This window comes from Trachurus trachurus (assembly GCF_905171665.1).
Source record: "Trachurus trachurus genome assembly, chromosome: 14".
Classification (NCBI taxonomy): Eukaryota; Metazoa; Chordata; class Actinopteri; order Carangiformes; family Carangidae; genus Trachurus; species Trachurus trachurus.
Window position 1 is genome coordinate 29,708,525 of NC_139903.1, and position 22,647 is coordinate 29,731,171.

Genomic DNA, 22,647 nt, shown 5'->3' on the forward strand with positions numbered 1-22,647 from the left:
AAAAATTACACTAACATCACACTTTCACGCTAACACTTTTAACACACTTGAAAATAATTATACTATATTACACTTTATAGAAATATATTAAACTAAAATATACTTAAAGTGAAATTTATGTGTAATTTCTAAAGTGTACTTATTTGAAATTTGTTTTCACACATACTTTTGATATATTTTAAAATGTATGCTAAAATTGTCATTGTAAAATACAATGATAACATATTTTGAAAGTATACATTTTAATATCAACACTGTAATATTAAGTTTGAGTGTATTTTAAGTTACATTTGAGTTTAATTATAAAGTGAAGTTATTTATGCTTGTAGCCTACTTCAGGACATTTTGGAAAGTGGTATTAGCCTATGCACCTAAACCCGTTTATTAAATTTTGTGCTGTGTGTTTGGCAAAAAAAAAAAAAAGATAGGCTACAACCTTACACGCATGAAATCACATGAAACAATACACTTAATTAACACTTAACAATCATCCACAAGAGCGTTGTAGAGTTGTTGGATTGTGTGTTTGATAGTCTCCGTAGCGGTAGCTGAGCAGCTCATGTCTCTGCCCCGCCGATCTAAAAACAGCTTGTAAGTTACCGTCAATTACAGTAAAAGTAACGAACCCTATCCCTAAGACTAGGGATTAACGGGCAAATCTGCCAAAATGTTGAAATATCCCTTTAAGCACATTGTTTTAATATAATGTCTGTTGTAACCAAGGGGGCAGTTGTCGGTCTGAGAAGTGAAGCTCACTTCCGCGTTCAAAAAGCTGCAATCCCCTCGCCTGTCGCTGGGGGCTGGCTCCAGAAGGGAGCAACTCCAATCGAGCCCCATGTTAAAATAGCCGATTTTACAGCTTTAAAAAACATATTTACAGCCTGGTACATTTCATTTTTTTGGTCTCAACCGATAGTTTATACCCCCGCACACACTCTGAGGGGGGTGAATTTTTTTTAAACTCCGTTTTACTGTTATTAGGTTTAAAGTTCTGGCCAATTAGGGCGCAGAACCGTTGAGTGACAGGTCCGGCGACCGCTGCTACGAGGCCAGTGGGCGGGCTCTCGGCCGGCCAACGGCCGCACCGCTCCAAATATGGCAAGTAGAAACCAACATGGCGCGGCTCAAACCCCCGTAGTAGCGGCACAAAACAGACTCCCCCAAACCAATGGGTGACGTCACGGACGCTACGTCCATTCTTTTTACAGTCTATGGTTGTAACCAAGGTTAAAAGTCTGTATTAAAAATTAGTTGATTGCATATTAAAACAGCTGAATTCATATTTAAAAAGTTAATTAATAAATACTAAGTTATGTTAATAATTAAAAACAGATACTTACCTATAAAAAGAAATTGAACAGTGATAAAATATTTTTTTATACGTTTATTTTGAAAGAGATTGGCTGGAGATGAGCTGTCAGCCAATCGGGAAGAAGCTCCCGCCCCTTGACCTGCTCAGAACAAGGTTCACTTCCTCCGGAGCCGTTGTCAGGAGAGCGAGCAGCCCCGCATCGAGCACGACACTTAGCTTGTGAAGAGGAGACACTAGTAAAAGTTGATAAAAGTGATTAAAAACTACGGGATAACTCCGGTGACGCCCTGGACCTGTGAGAGTGAAGCTAGAGGGACCCGACATCTCCACCAAGAAGAAAACGCATCGGTGAGAAATCGTTTTTTCCATGCTAAATGCTAACCGCCAGTGCTAATCAGTGCTAATACCAGAGACCTTACCCACTCGTGTGAATCACTAGCGTTAAAGCTAGCACTAGCTTCATTTTGAAGGTGCAATATGAGACGTTTTGAGAATTTGTTGCACACTGAACTGTAAAATCTGATGATTTAGCACAGTATCTGCGTTTTTAGCACGCCGAGTCACTATTTTATGCTAAGACATGGCAGAAGGTGCACACTGTACGTCTTCTTACTGGTATTAATGTTATATTTGCATGCTTATTACTATGTGAAGACGTTATTTTTATATTATTGATGTGGAGAAGTTATTTTAAGTAAGTAAAGAGTCGATATTCAAGTAAAGAGTCGATAAAGAGTCGATATTCCTGTGTTTATGACACAAAAGGTAGCTCCTACTGCACCTGAATGCACCGAGCACGGCAGCAGGGTCTCGCACAAGACTTTGAATTAGATCTAGTTTTACAAGCATGTCGGCTTGCTTGAAGTAAATAAACTTCTTGGTGCATGTTTGAGTCGCCATCTGACGCTGTCTGTGGAAAAAAAATGCGGCTTTGAGGGATGTAAACAGGCTAACCAGCGGAACTTGCATCCACTCCCATTCATTGCTGCCGTAGCGATGCGGGGACAGACCAAGCTACCGCAAAACAGGAGCGATTAAACTGAAAATCTTCACATTCCTTCTTTTAGACCCAAAATGATAGGAACATACACCCCCAAGTTGAATTCACCTGGAATTGTCCTTAAAGGTTTATTTGTAATGTTTAGGTCTGCTGCCTGAAATAAACCTATTTCTATTTTCTATTTCCTATGTACGAAAGAAGCAATATTTGAAAATGTGTTATTAAAGTTTTCCTTTGAAAATGTTTAAAAGCCATATGTAAATGTTTATACATTTAGAGATAGTACAAGTTTCTGTATTATTTGCAATGTATTATTATAATTTGGATGTGGTTTAAATACATTAAAGTATGTTTTTTTACCTGGAAGTAGTCCCACAAGTCTTTCAGCCTTTAGTATACTTGTAACACATTTGCATGAAGGTAGAAAGTAGTATACCAAAAGTATAATTAAGTATATATTTTAATACACTAACATCTAATTTTTAATGTACTTATAATACAAACAAAGTACACTTTAATTTAATTTAATTAGGCATATATTAGTACATGAAATGTCATGTACTTAAAGTAATATACTTTAAGTTGTTCCACTTTAGTACACAAAAGTACACTAAATACACTTTAAGTTGAGCTTTTCTACAACTTAATTACAATTTAAATATACTTAACACAAAATTAGTTGTTCCAATTTAGCACTCTTCAAGTTAACTAATCTTAAACACACTTGAAATATAATGATGATTAGTGCGGCTTGAAGTACACAAAAGTATGCTAAATTTTAGTACACTTAGTACATTAATTTTTCACCAGGGTCTCCGGTTCCCCCTAACAGCTCCAATCAACAGCGGAGGAGCAGGGTCGCAACCGGAAGGAGAAGGGGAACAAAAGAGCATGGAGACACTGTGGCACCAGACAGAGCATGGCTGGAGAGGACAGTGAGAGACCGGGAAACTTTGGCAGAGAGAAAGACGGAGACGAAGTGTGGAGAGATGGAAAATCTGAATGTCTCTAATGTGGCTTCAGCTTTTTACAAGGTGTCACCAACAACTGTGGACTCAATGGAGCAGAACATCAGCAGCTACCTGAGCAGGTAGTTCAGTCCAACTACAGACTATGCAGCTCTGGACCAAGACAGGATTCTATCATGATATTAAGTTTGTAGTTCTTACCTTCTATCAGCAGGTTGTCCCTTTTTAAAGACAAGTGGACGATACATAGAGTTGTCACTCTTCATGGACAAACAGCTGGGTTCCGGAGAGTCTGATCTCTGCTGCTGCATCCTGATACAAACAAACATGTGAAAATGATGTGAGGTTTCTTAGTCCTCAGGTCCAGGACAGCTTGCTAATAAAAAGGTTCCATTTTAAATTCTTACCTTCCATCAGCAGGTTGTCCTTCTTTAAAGACAATAGGACGACCCATAGAGCGGTCACTCTTCATGGACACACAGCTGGGTTCAGGAGAGTCTGATCTCTGCTGCTGCATCCTGATAAGAAACAAGTGATGAATGTGTCACACGGCAGTTGGGACTGGTTTTATTGTTTCATTGATGTATAATTTTCAATAATTTTAGAGGTTTATTCTTGCATGTTTTTTTAATTTATATTGTGTTTTTTATTCATATTGTGTTTTAGTTTTTATTGCATGTTATAGTTTGTCCCAGTCTGAGGAAGGGTCTTTGAGCCCGAAACGTTACTCCCTTTGGGTGATAATAAATTATCTATTGCTCTGGAAATTTTTGTTGGTGTGCGGATTTTTCCATTTTTTCTTCATAGTTTGTCCCACTACCAGTGAATGCACCATATTATGAGCAAATGCGCTGCTCCTGCAAGGTTCTCCGGTTCCCCCTAACAGATCCAATCAACAGCGGAGGAGCAGGGTCGCAACCGGAAGGAGAAGGGGAACAAAAGAGCTCTAAAAATAAATTATTGTGTGCACTGGTATCCATTGTTTCAGCCCTCTGTTTTTAATCATCACCAAACAGTGAGCTCTCACCCGATATCTCAGAATCTGCAAATGTAGCAGATGTCATATTTGGCCCTCTGCGTTGTGTTTCTCACGGCCTGCCCTAGGTGGGGTTTGATCCCACGACCTCCAGCACCGGAGGCAATGATGCTAACCTCTTCGCCAAGAGGCTAACAACCGCTTGGCAGGTTGGTTAGCACATCTTTTATGGGTGGAGTGAGTGCACATCCGTTACACAAACAATCGATAATTATTTACCTCCATCATTGTTCCCATACTCCACACCTCACAAATGAAATGTTGTAGTTTGACCATAATAAAGATTCATTTTGAGCAGATCTGACCTCATCTTAGTTGATCAGTTGATGAATCAGTGGTTGGTTGTTCCTTCATACTTTAGTATTATCATTTCTAAGTTGTTGTTGAGTGCTGGTTGATGTGACAGTGAGTGTGAATATTGATGGTGCAGTGATGTGAGTGCTGAGCTCTGACATGGAGAAGAGTCATGGACAGTTAGAGATCCTCATCTCACCTCTGAGCTTTGCTCTGGCTCTCATGTTCCCCCCACAGAGTGGTTTTAGAGGGAGGGGCTCCCTCCTCTCTGTCCTCACACTGATTCATAGCAGAGCCCCCACCTTCACACAAACACAACAACAGGCTTCAGGACTCTTGCCCATTTAGAGCAGATTGTAGAGGACCATTGAAGGTCCAAGACTTTAAGCCAAAGTGCCCACAAATCTAAAGATGTTAATCATGTTATAAACACATATACTGTGATGTTATGAGTATAGTAACATGAGAACTACATTACCCAGCATGCCACAGTAGTCATGAGCATGCGTGGAAGCCCCTCCTGTACGTCAGTGTGTACGTAGCCATGCAGGTAGCACGAGAATGTTTACTGTGTATAAGCTGTGAAGTAAATATAAAAGACCAGCTACCACGCCTCGTCTGCTCATTCAAGATAAAGCAAGACAACACATGGTGTCAGAAGTGGCCGTGAGCAGCTTCGGACGGAAGATTCGCCACGGTGGAGCCACGGAAGAGAGAGAGAAAAAGTCTCCGGTCGCGTGAGTGCTACGGGCTAATGAAGCTACATGCTAACAGAGTTTGCTACGGTGTGTGATGGCTACGAGCGGCAGTGGAAGTAAAGCGAGGACGAGGGACGGATCGAACAAGTAGAAGAGGATCTCGTATCTGTATTGGAGGATAACCAGCACCAGGAGAGGGCTGTGTAAGTCCCGATACCCCGACGTGCAGTCATGGATAAGCTAAGTCCACCCACTTCCATGCAATTGACTGGGAACCTTGCTGATAACTGGAAGCGTTTCAAGCAACGATTTAATATATATCTTGCAGCAAGCGGAGCTGGGGGTGATGATGAAAAACTGAAAGCTCACATTCTTTTGCATGTTATAGGAGAAGATGCATTGGACATATATAATAGCTTTCAGCTAGATGAAGATAATCTGGCTTTGACAGAGCTAATGACAAAGTTTGAAGAATACTTCGTGCCTAGACAGAACGTGACTTTTGAGAGGTACAAGTTTTTCACCCATGACCAAAAGCAAGGAGAACCATTTGACCAGTACTTAGCAGAGCTTCACACGCTAAGCAAGACATGTGAATTCGGCACCTTAAGAGACTCATTAGTGAGGGACAGGGTCGTTTGTGGAACAGTGGATAATGCACTCAGAGAAAGACTGCTCCGAGAGACAGGACTGACACTGGACAAGTGTGTCAGTATGTGCAGAGCAGCTGAAACCACTCGAGCACAAGCAAAAGAGCTTCGGAGAGGTGAGACAACAGTGCATGCAATACATAAAGAACAAAGGAAAAAGAAAACATTTACCAAAGAGAGAGACCAAAAAGAGAAATCTTCAGAGTTCAAATGTGGTAAATGTGGAGGCAGCCACAAGCCAAGGTCTTGTCCTGCATTTGGAAAATCCTGTAACAACTGTGGAAGGAGCAATCACTATGCTAAATGTTGCAAAGCAGCTCTAAAACAAAAAGTTCACACAGTCGATGAGGGAGAAGAGGATTATGATGAGTTTATTGTGGATGTGGTGCATGCTTGTACAACTGAAAAAGAGGAATGGATTGTGCCTATCGAGGTAAACAAAACAATAATACCATTCAAGTTGGACACAGGTGCTCACGTAAACCTGATATCATTGGAAGACTATAAAACATTGACAGTGAAGACCAAAATTCATCCTGTAAAAACAACTAGCGTGCATGGTTAAAAACTACAGGTCATCAAGAAAATAGATGAACCAACGGAATGGGTCAGCTCGCTGGTTATTGTGCAAAAGAAAACAGGTGCTCTGAGAATTTGTTTGGATCCAAGGGATTTAAACAGAGCAATCAGAAGAGAACACTTTAAGTTACCAACCAGAGAAGAAAGCATGGCACAGTTTGCTGGAGCTAAATGGTTCAGTAAACTAGATGCTTCGTCAGGTTTCTGGCAATTGAGACTAGACGAGCAGAGTTCGAGACTGTGTACGTTCAACGCGCCGGAGGGCAGGTACAGGTTTCTTCGTCTGCCGTATGGTATCTTGTCAGCGCCTGAAGTATACCATAAGACTATTCACATGATTTTTGAGCACATTCCAGGAGTAGAGACGATGATGGACGATGTTATTGTCTGGGGGGCTACTCGAGAAGAACACGACGAAAGACTGAGACAAGTGCTAGACAAGACAAGAGAAGTTAATCTGAAACTTAACAAAGACAAATGTGAGTTCGGTGTGAAAACACTTACCTTTGTGGGAGATGTTCTCAGTGAAGAAGAACATGCCTGACCCGAGAAAAACATCAGCAATCAACAACATGGAAAGACCAAACAATAAAGATGAGGTCAGACGGTTTTTAGGGATGGTCACCTATCTCGCCAAGTTTGTCCCACAGTTTTCAACACGGTCGGCACCTCTCAGGAGTCTTCTCGAACAAAAGAATGAATGGATCTGGTCCCATGAGCAGGAACAATGTTTTCTGAAACTGAAAGAGACTCTCACACAGGAACCCGTGCTAAAGTTCTACGACCCAGAGAAGAGTACCAGGATCTCAGCAGACGCGTCACAGTACGGCCTGGGAGCGGTGCTGCTGCAGCAACACGACGAGCAGTGGCTACCTGTCGCTTATGCATCCAGAGCCTTAACCGGCGCCGAGTCCAGGTACGCTCAAATTGAAAAAGAACTGTTAGCGAGTTTGTATGCATGTGAGCGTTTCCATCAATACGTGTATGGTCAATCTTTTGAAGTAGAAACTGACCATAAACCTTTAGTGTCCATCATGGCCAAACCTCTAAATGACTGTCCTGTTCGGATACAGCGCATGCTAATCAGACTGCAAAAATACGACGTGCACATGATATACACACAAGGAAAATACATGTTCACCGCCGACACCTTGTCTAGAGCAGTGGATAAGGAGGAACGTGCCGACAGCGAGAACAGCGCAGAAATATCAATCAATCAATCAATCAATCAATTTATTTATTTCGGGCATGTCAATTTAAATCATCATCATCACACTTCATCTTAGTTCAATAATACAATGCACATGGCCGAAAGGGAAAGCGGGAGAAGCAAAAGCTTATCTAGTCCCGCCCCCATTACCCACAGAATAAAATCTTTATCATAATCTTTTCTCCTTTTTTTTTTTTTTTAACATTCTTTTACTTATGACATTTTGACATAATATGTTACGGCATTAGTAGTATATAGATCATATCATAGTCTTTTCTTTTCTTTTTGCTTTTTTCTGTTTTTTTACATTTTGATATAACATATTTTACTTATGACATTCGATATAACATGTTGGCAACAGGTAGTAAGCAGAGCTGAAGTTTAGCTCTAGACAGTACAGTACATAGATTACGTGTGTGTTTGCACATGTGTCCATATTTGTCCGTCATGAGTGAACAACAGTCTCATCTTGTAGCTTGGCATGTCACAAAGTCATAGAATGGTCCAATCGACAGTGAGCAACGTCCAATGTACTTATTATTTTTGGGATGGTGTATGCTGTGGTGTATACCGGCATAAATACAGGCATATGTGGACATGATTGTGACGTCTTTGCCAGTAACTGCAGACAGAACAGAACAAATACGGAGAGAGACTAATGCAGATGAAACAATGAAAGAACTCAAGCGCACAGTACAGAAAGGCTGGCCTGAAAACAAAAAGGATTGCCCGGTGCAAATACAAAACTACTGGAACTGTAGGGCAGAGCTCACAGTGGTGGATGACATAGTGTTGAAAGGGAGCAAATACGTTATTCCATCCTCACTACGTAAACAAATGCTCCAAAAGATTCACAAAGGCCACCTCGGAGAAGTCAAGTGTAAACGCAGGGCTAGAGAAGTGATGTACTGGCCCAGAATCAATTTAGATATCAGCCAGACAACAGCGTCATGTGAACTTTGTCGCACCTACAGGCCAAAGCTGAGCCGCTGATGATGCATCCAGTGCCCCACAGACCCTCACCAAGGTTGGCACTGACCTGTTTGACTGTGATGGTAAGAGTTACATAGTGGTCACCGACTACTTCTCAAACTATCCTGAAGTTGGAGCGCTGCAGTCAACATCGAGCAAAGCAGTCATCAGCTACCTCAAGACTGTCTTCGCTAGACATGGTGTCCCATGTGAACTGTTTTCCGATAATGGGCCCCAGTTTTCTAGCTGCGAGTTTGCTGCCTTTGCTAAAGAATGGGGGTTTCAACACTCTACATCGAGTCCAACCTATCCAAAGTCCAACGGCTTGGCAGAAAGCTCTGTAAAGACAGTAAAAACAATGATGAAAAAAGCAGAGGACAGAGATGACTTTCAAAAAAGTTTACTGATTTACCGGAGTGCACCTTTACAGAATGGACTGTCACCAGCCCAAATGCTGATGGGTAGGCGCATTCGCTCTAACCTACCAGTAAATGAGGACCTGCTGACGCCGAAAAATGCTCACAAAGTCAGAAACACAAGGGAGGAACAAAAAGTGAAACAAAAACAGCTGCATGACAGAACGGCTAAACACCTGCCTATGCTGAAGCCGGGAGACATGGTGCGTCTCAGAGACATCTCTACAGGCACATGGAGACAAAAAGGACAGGTGGAGGAGGAAGTTGCCCCGCGCTCTTACAGGATCCAGACGGAGAGTGGTTTGTCTCTGAGAAGGAACCGCACAGATCTTCAACTACAGCCAACTGAAAAGGACACTACAGCTCAGGAGATGGTTCAGCAGGACACGGCTGAATCTACAGAGTCAACTAACAGTGGGACTGACCACACTGACTGTAGTCTGACAGCAACGTCTGCTTCACCAGCTGTTGTGAGACTTTCCAGACTGTCGCCAGCTGTTGAAAGACTGTCCAGACCTATAAGACATGTTCAGCCACCTAAAAGGCTGATCGAGAGTTGCTAAGGACGAAGAAGCAACGTGGACATTTAAATTCATCAAAAATAAATAAGTACATGTATTAAAAAAAAAAAAAAAAGGATGTTGATGTAAATGAAAAATGTTGATATAATTCTAGGTGTGTTATGAATCTTAGAAAGTTTGCACTTTATTATTGTTCTATTGCAGGAAAAGTGTTTAAATAGAAAAGTTGTTTACAAGTAAAGTTACAATGCTGATTGAAGTTATTGATAAATGCCAACGTAAAGAAAAAGCATGGCTTTGTGTTAAGGGGTAAATATCATTTCTTTTATAGGGGGAAAGATGTGATGTTATGAGTATAGTAACATGAGAACTACATTACCCAGCATGCCACAGTAGTCATGAGCATGCGTGGAAGCCCCGCCTGTACGTCAGTGTGTCGTAGCCATGCAGGTAGCACGAGAATGTTTACTGTGTATAAGCTGTGAAGTAAATATAAAAGACCAGCTACCACGCCTCGTCTGCTCATTCAAGATAAAGCAAGACAACACAATACTGCCTATTAACATTATCTTAAATGTTTCATAATTCTGAAATGTGTGTAGCAAAATGCATTTATTCTTCTCCTAAATCGGTCATGGATCTTTAATTCTATCTTTTTTTATGCACCTCATCACTTTGTCTTTATTTATTTATTTATTTTAATTTTAAAACATATTTAAGGACATCAGTGGTCTCACACCCTCATCATCACACCCTGTCTCACCGGAGCCAGAAACTCAGAACTCAGTCTGTGCTGGGGAATCCCAGACCAGACCATGTAGTTCTACTCTCTGTCCACTAGATGGTGCAACTTTAACATTTAATTCACTCAAGGAAACTGAGATTAATGAAGATTTACAAGTCTCAATTACGAACCTCAAAACCAACACAAAGACAAAGAACATGGACTGGCAGAGCCCTCCATTGTTTCCATAATGTACCATAGCATCACAAATTCTCACATCTGGCCTTGAACTTTAAATTTAGTACAGTAATAATTTGATACCTTCTTATACCAAATGAGTAGTTCAGCATTCTACATTTTTCCATTATCTGGACAGTTTAAGAAACTGATTTAATAAGAAAAAAAATGCAGCCTGTTTTCATATCACAGTCAACAAAATATTCTGGCAGCTCAGGTTTTACTGCTGGGCAGCCATTTTTGACCTGCTGCAGCCAGTCACCAGTGAATCACCAGTGAATAAAATGCTCCACAAACTCAAACTGCTGTTTGTTCTGCATCACAAATGCTGCTACTGCTACATGGTCAAATCATCCTTATAGAAAACCTCTTTAGAATATGTATACAGTAACTACAACCACCAAACAGACATAGATAGAAATTCTAAACCAGCCAGTCACCATCAATAAACATTCCTCTAACAGTGATACATCCCGATATGACCAGTGATCCTGTTCAGACAGCTACAGATTCTCACCTGCTGAACTCACCTCAGGTCCACTTCCAGACACTTTCCACATTAATGTGTAGAGGAAACATTTGGAGGAAAATAAGCTGCTTTTTCATTAGTCCTGATGTCTGTGTGTATTTGATCTGAGGAACAGTGTTAGTCCAAGTCATAAACTTAGACACATGTAAGTCATAAAAAACATGAGCAAAGTCCAATGAGGTAAAGATTACAGAAGGTGACAAAACACCTTGAGTTTCCTTGTTAGGTACAACATGTTTGTCTCTTTAGCATCGGTGGCTGTAAAGGTGACATGTGTCCCACTGTCCCCCTGAAGACAGGTGTAATCAGCAGGTTCTCTGAAAGACTAGATCCATACTGGACTGCAAAATCCACCGTCTTCACTCCAAGTTTGAAGTCCTTCCCTCAGGCCGTAGATTCAGAGTTCAACAGGACAGAAAACTCTGACATCACACAACTGTTACCATATTGTGTCCTAAGATTTTATATTGTTTGATGTTTTTAACAGTGTTTTTGTCACAGCCTGATTTTGTTGCCTGTGTGTTATTTCTTATGTCTTTTTTTATTTATTTAAAGGGACAGTATGTGAGATTTACCCCCATCTAGCGGTGCGGTTGCATGTCGGCACGTATTCTTGCTGTTGCGTTTACGTAAACTCGGGCAGAAGTCAGAAAAACAACACACGCTGCATGTATCAGGATAAACAAGCCTCTATGTAAACAAACGGTCCGCCAGCACGAGGCAAAACAATACAGGCGTGACAATATGTTGTCATGGTGATGTCGTATTGTTTACCTGACCCACGTTTTACCGGCTTTCTCTCGTCGAGTAAAATAACATCCAGTTGGTTTGCCGACGGCGTCACTCACGGCGTCATTCAGGTGTCTGACTGCACCTGAAGGCAACACCAGTGCCTCCGTCCTTCCTCACACTAGCTACACGGTGGTGACAGTTTTAACAGGCGCTGTCTGGAAAACTTTCTCCCCGAGCCGAGAAGCTCCGGCGGCCCGAGTTTGAGGTTACTTACAGCCACGGTGACACTGAACGTAAAACATGGCGATTCAACATGGCAGAGAAGGTTCGGTGAACCCCCCCCTGTATGTTTGTAACGACTTGTAACATCTCATTCTAAGGTACGAGAAAGCGCTCGTTTGTATGCGGGCGCGATTCCACTTCAGTGAAATACGTATTTATGAAAGCGATATTTGATTTTTGTCAATAAAAAGCCAATAAAGTCCCATACTGTCCCTTTAACCACTGCCTGATCTTAACGTTTCCAACTTACAACAATAAACAAATCTGTTGCCATAAAGTTTTATTTGACCTTCAATATCTCTTAGTTTGCCTTAGTGAAGAAAAGAAGTTGAGCTATTTGCATCAGTGATTGTTTTTTCCATGGAGACCATTGATTTATTGCCATTAGCTCTTGTTATTGCAGCTTAACCTTAAAGGGACAGTAGCATTTTTTTTTAAAGTGGGGTTGTATGATCTACAAATAGCCCCTAACTACATTAATTGCAGTATAAGACTCTCTGCACTCCTCCCATTAGCAACGCCAGCCCATAGCCCTGCCCAGAGATTTACAACATACATTGTGAACAGACCCAAAGAAACGGCCTATTTTCGCGGCCTAAAAGAGGTTTTACCTGAAAAAAAAAGTTGTAAATCTCTGGGTAGGGCTATGGGCTGGCGTTGCTAACGGAGGAGTGCAGAGAGTCTTCTACTGCAATTAAAGTACTAGGGGCTATTTGTAGATCATACAACCGCACTTTAAAAAAAAAATGCTACTATCCCTTTAACTGTGGTGTTGAGCAGACAGAATCTCTAGTTGGACTTTATTCAATCTGATGTTGTTTTTTTATGAGTCCAGGTTTATGACATTATTATCTTCAGTGTTACAGTCTTTACAACGTCTTCCTTGTTTAATTAAAACTGTCAAATCACTGTAGAGTACAAGTGAGTATTATGTAGTAGAGTGGAAGTATAAAGTAGAATAGAATAGAAGTACCTGAGCAAAGTACAAATTATCTAAAAATGTACTTCACTACATGGATTAGATGTATTTAATAATTCCCCACCATTAAAAAGACAATGACTTCCCTTTGAACATGTACAGGGCTACCAACCAGGTAAAACCACGGGTAAAACATAGAAATTGCTGTGTGAAAACAAAAAGCAGGTGACTGTTATGGAAGTCAATATCAACACATTAAACCTGAACCAGTGCAGACACACAACAGACTGAAAAATGTCTGTCAGTGCTCATGACTAAGTTCCAGTGTCAGTAGCCTGGTGCAACACGTTCTCACCCCCAGTGCGTCAACAGCCTGACGAACGGTCACTGTCCCTCCTCGTCACATACCTGACTCATTAGGTGCCCGTTTTTCGTCAGGTTTTGACGCGCTCGGCTTTCAGTTGATTCCAATGCAACCCCCTTCGCGGCGATATGTGACGCTCAGGGCAAGTGATCCAGCCGACCGGATTCTACAGGTGAAGACCACTTCCGCGTTCAAAAAGCTGCTCTGTTTAATCAATATTCTGAAGAAAGATCTGATTATTAGCCATAACGCTGTAACCATCCAAGGAAGACTGTGTAACAATATGTGCTTCTGCTGAGTCCAAAAGCCCTGTGTAATATCAACTTTATTTTAAGAAAACACGCTTTGTTTCCAATGTTATATCACGGAGAAGCACTACATTACCCATAATCCTCATATTTATCAGCGACGTGTCTAATTGGTTGAGCTTGCTGTTACCAGCAAATGAAAAAATAAAACAAATTGAGCTTATATTATTTTCTTAGTAACTAAAAGGTCTTAACATCTTTTTTGTTTTCAACATTGAATAAAAAAAACGGTGCTATATTGTTAAAATTCAACAATAAAGTGCATAAAAGTTGGCTTGACTTCTTTCTTTTTTTCATAATTTTCACCAGCATCTTTCTGGTCCACATCACATCACATTTATTGTAATTTTTAATTCAATGAGTGAAATTTTATTTTTTATCTGAAAAACATTATTATGAATTCAAGAGTCAGAGGTAACTGATTAGTGTTAAATTTAACCTTTTTGATCCTGTTTCCTTGAATAAATCACTAAGACTTTGATGCGGGAAGCTGAGATTTTGATTTGATTTTGTTCAGAGCACTAGGGACAAAGTTTCTGTAGAATTTCAGACCTGTCGGACGTCCAGAAGGGTCACAGCTGACCGTCCAGGCTCGTTTCTCGGCCTTCAAAGCCTAGATTTAGAAGCCTTTTGTCTAATAACGTCCACATCCTTGGGGTTATAAGGCTGAAAGTTTAATGTATTTGTCCGGGGGCCTAAGGCCATCCACCATGTGCAATTTCAAACCCGTGCGACCTTCACAAGTGTCAAGGTCGCTGATTTGTGACCTTTTTGACCCCGTTTCCTTGAATAAAACACCAAGACTTTGATGCGGGAAGCTGAGATTTTGATAGGTTGTTCAGAATGTCTAGTAGATTGTGTGTGCAAAAATTCAGAGCTCTGTGACATTCAGAAGGGTCACAAATAGCCAAAAAGCAATGTTCCTTTCTCTGACCTCATATTAAAGGAGAAATGTCTCAACAGCAATTCTTTAATAGCTTCCAGATGCCTTGGCCTATCAGGCTGAATTTTTAGCTACAGGAGCTGGTGTACGATCAGGAAGTAGGGGAGCTGTGCATAAAGCCAATTGGTAAGTGTCAAAGGTCACAGGGGTCAAACATCAAAGTGAATCCAGCCATTCCTGCTTTTTCTCAACAAAACATACACGCTTTAAGTTATCATCATGAAATATAAATATGTTGTATATCAGAGAGTCCTCTATCTGAATATTTTGGTCCCGTTGCTCTAGGGGCCCCGGGGGGCCACTTGGCTTTCCCATGCTCCCACAGAGTTGGGTCTCAGGGTGATGGATAAGAGCCTCACCATGAGTCCACAGGCCAATTTTCAAGTGATTTGGTCAGTTTCTATGGAAACGGCGGCCTCAAGGATACAGAGGAATGCGGCTGTTTGAAGCCCCGCCTCTCGAAAAGTAATGGCTCAATCAGGACCGAAGACACATCAACGCGTTTGTCTTGGGCCCCCGAACCAAATATTACGAAATCAGAACTGCACGACTTTTGGAAATGTGTTTAGTCTATTTCGACTTTTCAGACTCAGAGTCTGTCAGACTTAAAGCGTGAGAGACCCTCTTCGTCAGAAAAGCTGAAATAGACTAAACACATTTCCAAAAGTCGTGCAGTTCTGATTTCGTAATATTTGGTTCGGGGGCCCAAGACAAACGCGTAGATATGTCTTCGGTCCTGATTGAGCCATTACTTTTTGAGAGGCGGGGCTTCAAACAGCCGCATTCCTCTGTATCCTTGAGGCCGCCGTTTCCATAGAAACCGACCAAATCACTTGAAACTAGCCCCAAATTGCGTAATTGTCCCGAAAAAAAATTAAATAAGTCTATATTTTAAGCTTGTTTGTAGCGGAAGCTTCTCGAAGCTCCTCTTCCTGGTCCGTCCAAATCTCGCGTGATTCGCAGTAACCGCACTGACGCCGGCGCAAATCACGCAAGATTTGGACGGACCAGGAAGAGGAGCTTCGAGAAGCTTCCGCTACAAACAAGCTTAAAATATAGACTTATTTAATTTTTTTCGGGACAATTACGCAATTTGGGGCTTCAGCACAAGACGGACATTACATACGAGCATCATGGAGGTATTTGGATGTTTTTTTGTGTGTGTTTTTTTTACGAAGAGCTCTGGTGTCCCTTTGCAACCGTTGCATTGAAATGCACTGTTACGCCAAGACCCCCTGTAACTAAGAGAAGGGACGGTGGACTCTGATAATTCTTCCAGCCCTTAGTCAACATGAGGGTGAGTAGATAATGAGCGAAATATCATTCTAGGGTGAACTATCCCTTTAACGTTGTTCATCACAACTGTGTGTAGTTTGTGATTATTGTGTGATGATTTGGTCAGATCTGATCCAAGAACAGCTGTTTTGAGTCTGTCCCTCACACACCTTGTGCTGCTGAAAGTAAACGGGACATGCAGTTCCAGACCAGCCAGTGTCAACAACATTGTGTGGTCAAGGTAAAATGGGAGGGGGACAAGTGCTGTCCCATTACAGCATCTAGACCCTTTCAGACTCCCACACTCAGTCACTTAGAGCTGATGTCAGGTCAGTGAGTGAGGGCTCAGGGTTGGAGTCTTTATGGGGCAGAATGGAACTGGGCCTATATCCTCTCTGCAGATGAAGCCCTGCTTAGAGCATTTTTCTGAGCCCAGTCACTGCCACAGCACGTCACTTCCTCCTTTGAGCATAGGTGTCACTGTCCATATAGGGTGAAGCTAACGCTGCCACACCTGCATGCACTAATGAACTACTACTGTAATGATGGTGTGTAAAGCCCTTTGAGAAAAACTGTTGGACACTTTAATACTGGCTGGGACATAGACGGTTGGGCCTACGCTGCTCGGTTGCTTCACTTTGCTGTGAAGTGAAACCAAGTCCCCGACATCTCTCAGCTGACAGAGAGCATGAGTAACTCCTGTTAGAGGTAGATGACTCCAGCTGGGATGGACATGTCATATCACCACCATAGAGCTGTCCAGTCAAGTGCTGTTTGTGTGCTGTCTTTGGCCTTTTGCCTTTTTAGAATCTTTTACAGTAAACTAGAATTTGTATTTCCTGAAGGAAATACGTGTGAATGCTGAAAGCAGCTGAGTGTCATCGCTGAATTAGCAAACGCAATTGACAAATAGTGCAAGTAGTGATCATGCAAAGGTACGACCAAGGGAGGAATCGAACCCACGGGCTCATGATCAATGGACCTTTAGGATGATCGAACCTCTTGACTACAGTTGCATTCAATGAGAGGCAGGTAAAAGAAACACCTGTACACTGCAAAAACTCAAAATCTTTCCAAGAATATTTGTCTTATTTCTTGTCAAAATGTCTCATTTCTAGTCAAAACTAATCTCTTTCCACTTAAAATAAGACTCATCACCTTAACTTGTTTTTGGATAATTTTCACTTGTTCCAAACAAATTTTCACTTGAAATAAGTAGAAAAATCTGCCAGTGAAAGCAGGTTTTTGTGCTTGTTAAAAGGAAGAAAATCTTGTTCCACTATCAGATTTTTCTACTTATTTCAAGTGAAAATATGCTTGAAAGGAGTAAAATGTGTCTAAAAACAAGAGACTTTTAATGTGATGAGTCTTATTTGAAGTATAATGAGATTTGTTTTGACTAGAAATGACATTTTAACTAGAAATAAGACAAATATTCTTGGAAAGATATTTGAGTTTTTGCAGTGTATAAGAGGCTCACTGACTTCTGCTTTAAAAAAAAAAAAAAAGGAGAGTCTCTTAAAGGTGTACAGAAAAGAAAATTGAATTTGAGCCCACTCTGGATCATAAAATTTATGTAATAACTCATCTTTTAGACGATGTAGGCCAAACTTTGTGCAAAATTCTATTTTTGAGCATTGGATAATGCAGGCGCACGGATTATACGTCAGCCTGTACACGATTCATCAGCCACTGACATTGGATCCGTAATCCGTCATTCAAACGTCTGAGACACGCACACACACACGGAGCTCGGGTTCGCCCCAAGCTTTGAATATCCCGCCCGCTCGATAACGACCAATCAAATTCGTTTTCCTTACTCGGGTAAACTCGTGTTGCAGCTCGTGACAACTCGGCGCGAGTCGCGCGACAAACAGGACAAACGGCCATTTCTGTACACCTATAACGAACACCTGTAACCAATTAAAGCATTCACAATAATTAGTTTTTGCCTCTGGGAGTGTAAATAGATACATAAGTGCTGAGTGTCTTGTATATGTGAGCCCATAAATGAATGTTTTTCCTTTTGTAAACAGTGTGTACTTGTTTTTACCTGGACAAACCAACTGTCTCTGCATCTGTCCACTGCTTCATGCTGTCTCTGGACACTTTATGTTAAAGTATCCTTGTATTCAGCTGTACCACTGGGGGAGCTTGTCCTGGTTGGAGCTGCACTTGCATGCAGATAAGTATTGCCCCACACTGAGGGATGTTAGTTTGCTGTGCTGGTGTGTGTGTTCTGGTGAAGTGAAGCATGTGGTGATAGGGATTAGTGGACACTAGCCCTTCATGTAGCTACAGCCTGCTTTAGGAATCTCATTAGAATTGGTTTGTATAGTAACAATAATGTTGTGGGAAAGGCGGTGAAAAACGAAGACAAGGCGTGCTAGCAGGCAGCAGCCATTTCTCAGCGTGCAGGCAGGTGGACATGAACAACAGTCCTCACTGACAGAGGAGGACACCCTGTCACACTCTGACTAGAAACTCCTTGCGCCCTCTAAGGGGCAGACAGGGTGCAACACCTTGAACAGCAGGGCGCTGTCTGACATGACAACCTTTCAACCTTACTGGAACATTTGGCTGTGCTTTTCTCTAAACACCACAATACTCTGCATACATGGCCGTTAACATCTCAGGTTGGGCTGGAGTGAAACAAGTGGATCTGGTTCTGACTTTCTGCTGTTGTGAATCCTGTCATCTGTGCTCAACCTGCTCAGAGTGGATTGAACTCATTAGGATCAGCTGTTCTGGTCTCTGTAGCACGGTTCATGACAAAGAACCTGGGAGTTCACAGATTTGCATTGGAGCCTCTTGAATATTTCAAAGTGCTTACTGGGGCCAGAATTGTGAAGAGAAGCACAAAGTTCTTCACGTATCTAGCTTCATAAATTTACTCTCCATGTTCAACAGATTTATGTATTTTTACTTTAAAATTGTCACAATTTTCTTCCTGTGAAAGCGATCACAGAACACACTGACTTTATTGACTTTTGACAAATCAGACTCTTTATTTTAGAGGGCCCATTTTTATTTCATTTTCATCCAACTGTTATTCATGGTGTGAGAATTATCACCTGCAAGTTTAGTTTACTAAAAATTCAGTCTGCAACTTACCTTGTTGTCTGTGTACTTTCCTGTATGGTTGTTGCAGTCTTTTCCCTACAAGCCTAGATTCGCAGTGTGTTTACCAGGAGTGGGTTACAATGACATTTCACTCATAGCATTAGCACTGTTTCCAAGACAACAATTTTCTAAGTCCAGTAACCTCCTCATAATGTTTTACGAATAAAGTGACTAACCTGTCCAGCAGCAGTAAAGCAACATTGCTTCAACTTGACACATTGACCTTCAGAAAGAGAGGTGGGGGGTCTGTGCTGCATTTTCTGAAGTCAATGAGCAGTTCTTTCTTCAGTGTGACTGGAGTAGAAGTGAACAGCTTTATATACTGTGAGGTTGTCGTGGTGATGAAGGACAGGTGCTGAGGAGCAGGGTCAGGTGGCAAAGACAGGAAGCTCTATGAGGACACCAGGAGGAGAGACAGGGGAAGGACAACGTGTGGAGACTGAGGAGACACTGAGGGGACAGAGGTTGTGAATCTGAAGAAGACAGAGACAGAACTGTCTCATGTCTGTAACTGACATGAATTATTTCTGTCCTCTGTCCAGATAAAGGAGGAACCCTGATCCCTGAAGCAGACAGACACAGACATCCACTGTCTCAGGACTAAATGTCTTCCTCAGGTTAATGTCAGTGGCTGCTGCTGTGAGACGACAGGAATTTACAATGTTTTAAAGGGATAGTTCAACACTTCGGTTCGTTAACTTTATTAGCTATTTTTAGAACAGCCGAGCCGAGCTGTGAGCTGCGCAGAGCTACGCTACAGGGGCTAATGGGATTTCTTGGTTTCCCTCATCAAACTCATCAAATACACAATCCAACAACTCCAAAACGCTCTGGTGGACAAGTTGTGACGTGGACATTCACCACGCTATGAGATAATAACGGAACGAATGAGAATGAGTTTACGAGGCAAATGCAAAGACTGCATGCAGAAAAACTGGCCCCGACGGGAACGCGCATCAGCGGTTTTGCATGAATTTACCTCGAAAATAACTCTGTTGAGAGAGAGAGGAAGAGAGTTTCCAGTTTCAAAACAAACCTTTATTTGTCTTTCATACACTGTACAAAAACATAGCACTTGTTATTTTTACATGAAGTCCAGATTCACATCAATTATGGTCCAAAAAGGAGAAGTTACATCCTTTCAGTTCAGTTCAGTTTCACTGTCTCAGATTTCTTCTTCTCAGTAAGTAGGTTTAAAAACTGGACAAGTAGTTAAAGCAGAAGGGAGTGATCCGGTCGTTTTCGCTAATGCTGCGTTCCAGGCAGGCTTTTGAAATCGTAAATTACAGCTTCAAGTCACAACTTACGACTTTGTAGCGTTCCAGGCAACCCACTCGTGTTTTTCCGACCTGTTTTACCGGTGAAAGTCACTATAACGGCCACTCGTAACTTCCGACCGGTGAACTCGTACCAGATCGAACTGGTACCACTTCACGGTCGGAAAAATACGAGTTTCCTTGAACGCACCATAACAGTCCTCGTCGCTACGTCACCACATTCACGGCGTTCCTTGGCTGCACACACAGCCCTGCATGCCGTTCTCTCTCCTCATTGGATAAAAACTGTAGGATACGAAAAATGTTTATCTTCGGCTCAGAGCAGAGCAGAGGGACTGAGAGACCCGTGTTTCAGTCCAAACACTCTATGTAAGTGATTGCTGTCGGAAGATATAACTATTTAAGACTTATATTAACACAAATATATCACTCACTTCTGCTTTAATAATACAACACAGTAAGAAAAGAATAAAACCGCAATAAACAGAGGTTCAGAGATTTGTCTTTTCAGATTTAGCATCAGATTGAAAACAGTGGATTTGGTCCAGTGGTCACAGTAACTATGACAGGATGGAGCGGTCAATAAAACAGCAGAATATGACACAGATGATCAGTGTTGGATTCCTGTGTGAAAGCTGCAGTTTCTGTTGTTTGTTCAATCTAAGAACAAATTTAAACATGTTGTTATTATGGTCTTTTCCTGAACCTGACCAAGCCATGACTGTGACTACAGTGATGATGGTGGTGATCAGTTCACTGCTGATGCTACAAATGATTACATTCTGAATCAACAAAGTCAACATCAAACATTACAATCATCAATCAATCAGCACTAAAATGGGTTGTGTTCAAATATTGATAGTGACAGTGATGTTATCAGACTGATCAATATTTAGTGTGTGAGTCTGACACACATCTGCTTCACAGTACAGAGTGTGGGTTAGTGATGGTGACCAGAGTCAACTTTGACTTCAGCAGCTGACCTGGAGTCAGCAGAGTTTCTGTCCTCAGGAGAGACAGTGAGACCTACAGAGGACACAGAGACACTGAGGAATCAGACCAGATCCAGAACCCAGGATACAGAGGTTCAGTGAATGTGGTGTTGAAGGTGTGGAGGTGGATCAGTGAGTCAGAGGAGACACTGTAGAAGGACAGAGTGCCAGCAGGACAGTCCACATACACTGCTGCTCTGTTAGAGACACAGGAGGAGGAGACGGATGTTTGTCTGTTGTTGTGATAGACAGAGTAACCACGGTGATCAGAGCAGATCAGACTCCAGGACTGGTCATTTCTTCCAAACCAACAGTCAACACTGTCTCCTTTCCTTCTGATTCCTCTGTAACTCACTGAGATATGAACCACTCCTCTCCACTCGACCTCCCAGTAACAGCGACCAGTCAGACCAGTTCTACACAGCAGCTGAGGAAAGACATCAAATCTGTCTGGATGATCAGGATATGACTGATACTCTGTCACATATGTCACCTTCCTGTTGTTGTCAGACAGTTTGAGGAGTTTGTTCACTGTGTTCATGTCCAGTTCCAGTTCACAGGCGTCTGATGGAGAGAACAAGACACAACACAGCTGCAGTTTATCATCTGTTCATTTATCAACAACTTCACTGACAATTCATCAAAGTCAAACATTCAAACTGACATTTGATAGGATTTTATACTGTGAATAAAGTTTCACTACATTTCAATGAAAATCCAACAATCCAGTTGTAACAACATCAACAGTTAGTGAAGATAAGAGTCAAGACGTCAACAATGTTGTGCTTTTCTTCTGGTGTGGACCTGAGGATGAGGCTGATGGAGATCCACACCAATAAACACATGGAGTCAATCAAGTGTCACTAATGAAACTGGATCATCATCTTCCACTGCAGCACAAAGAAGCTCTGAACCATCTGCTTTCTAAAACTGTCATCAGCTCCATCAAAGAGCTCACACTCAGCACAAAGTTCACACCTCTGACATCAAATGTCAAACAAGTTTCACAACAGTCTGGATGGTTTGGTCCAAAAGCTCCAAAACGCTCAACTCAGTGTTGATGAATATCCAGTCAGAGGACTGAGGCTCCACTGACTGGTTTGAAGCTGCTTTTCACTGACCAGGGATCAGATGCACAAAGAAATGATGTGTACACTCACTACATATCAATGCTTGTGTGTGCTTCAGCATCTGTCCACCTGTCAGTGAAAAGCAGCAAAAAACAAGAGCAGTGTTACCATGGAGACACATCCACAAAGTTTCTACTGACCTCAGAGCAGCTGCAT

The 22,647-nt window shown here is 41.8% G+C and overlaps 1 protein-coding gene across 1 annotated transcript in view; it reads right to left on the reverse strand.

The window, feature by feature from the left end:
- LOC310997231 (uncharacterized protein) overlaps nt 1-22,647 on the reverse strand; it is a gene marked incomplete at its 3' end in the record, with an annotated part of 217,733 nt that overhangs the window by 115,695 nt on the left and 79,391 nt on the right. Inside the window, exons 11-12 of the mRNA XM_083986908.1 lie at nt 21,300-21,395; nt 3,688-3,746 (exon numbers count right to left, since the gene is read on the reverse strand). Of these exons, the coding sequence (XP_083843034.1) occupies nt 3,688-3,746; nt 21,300-21,395 (155 nt within the window). The remainder of the gene's footprint in view (nt 1-3,687; nt 3,747-21,299; nt 21,396-22,647) is intronic.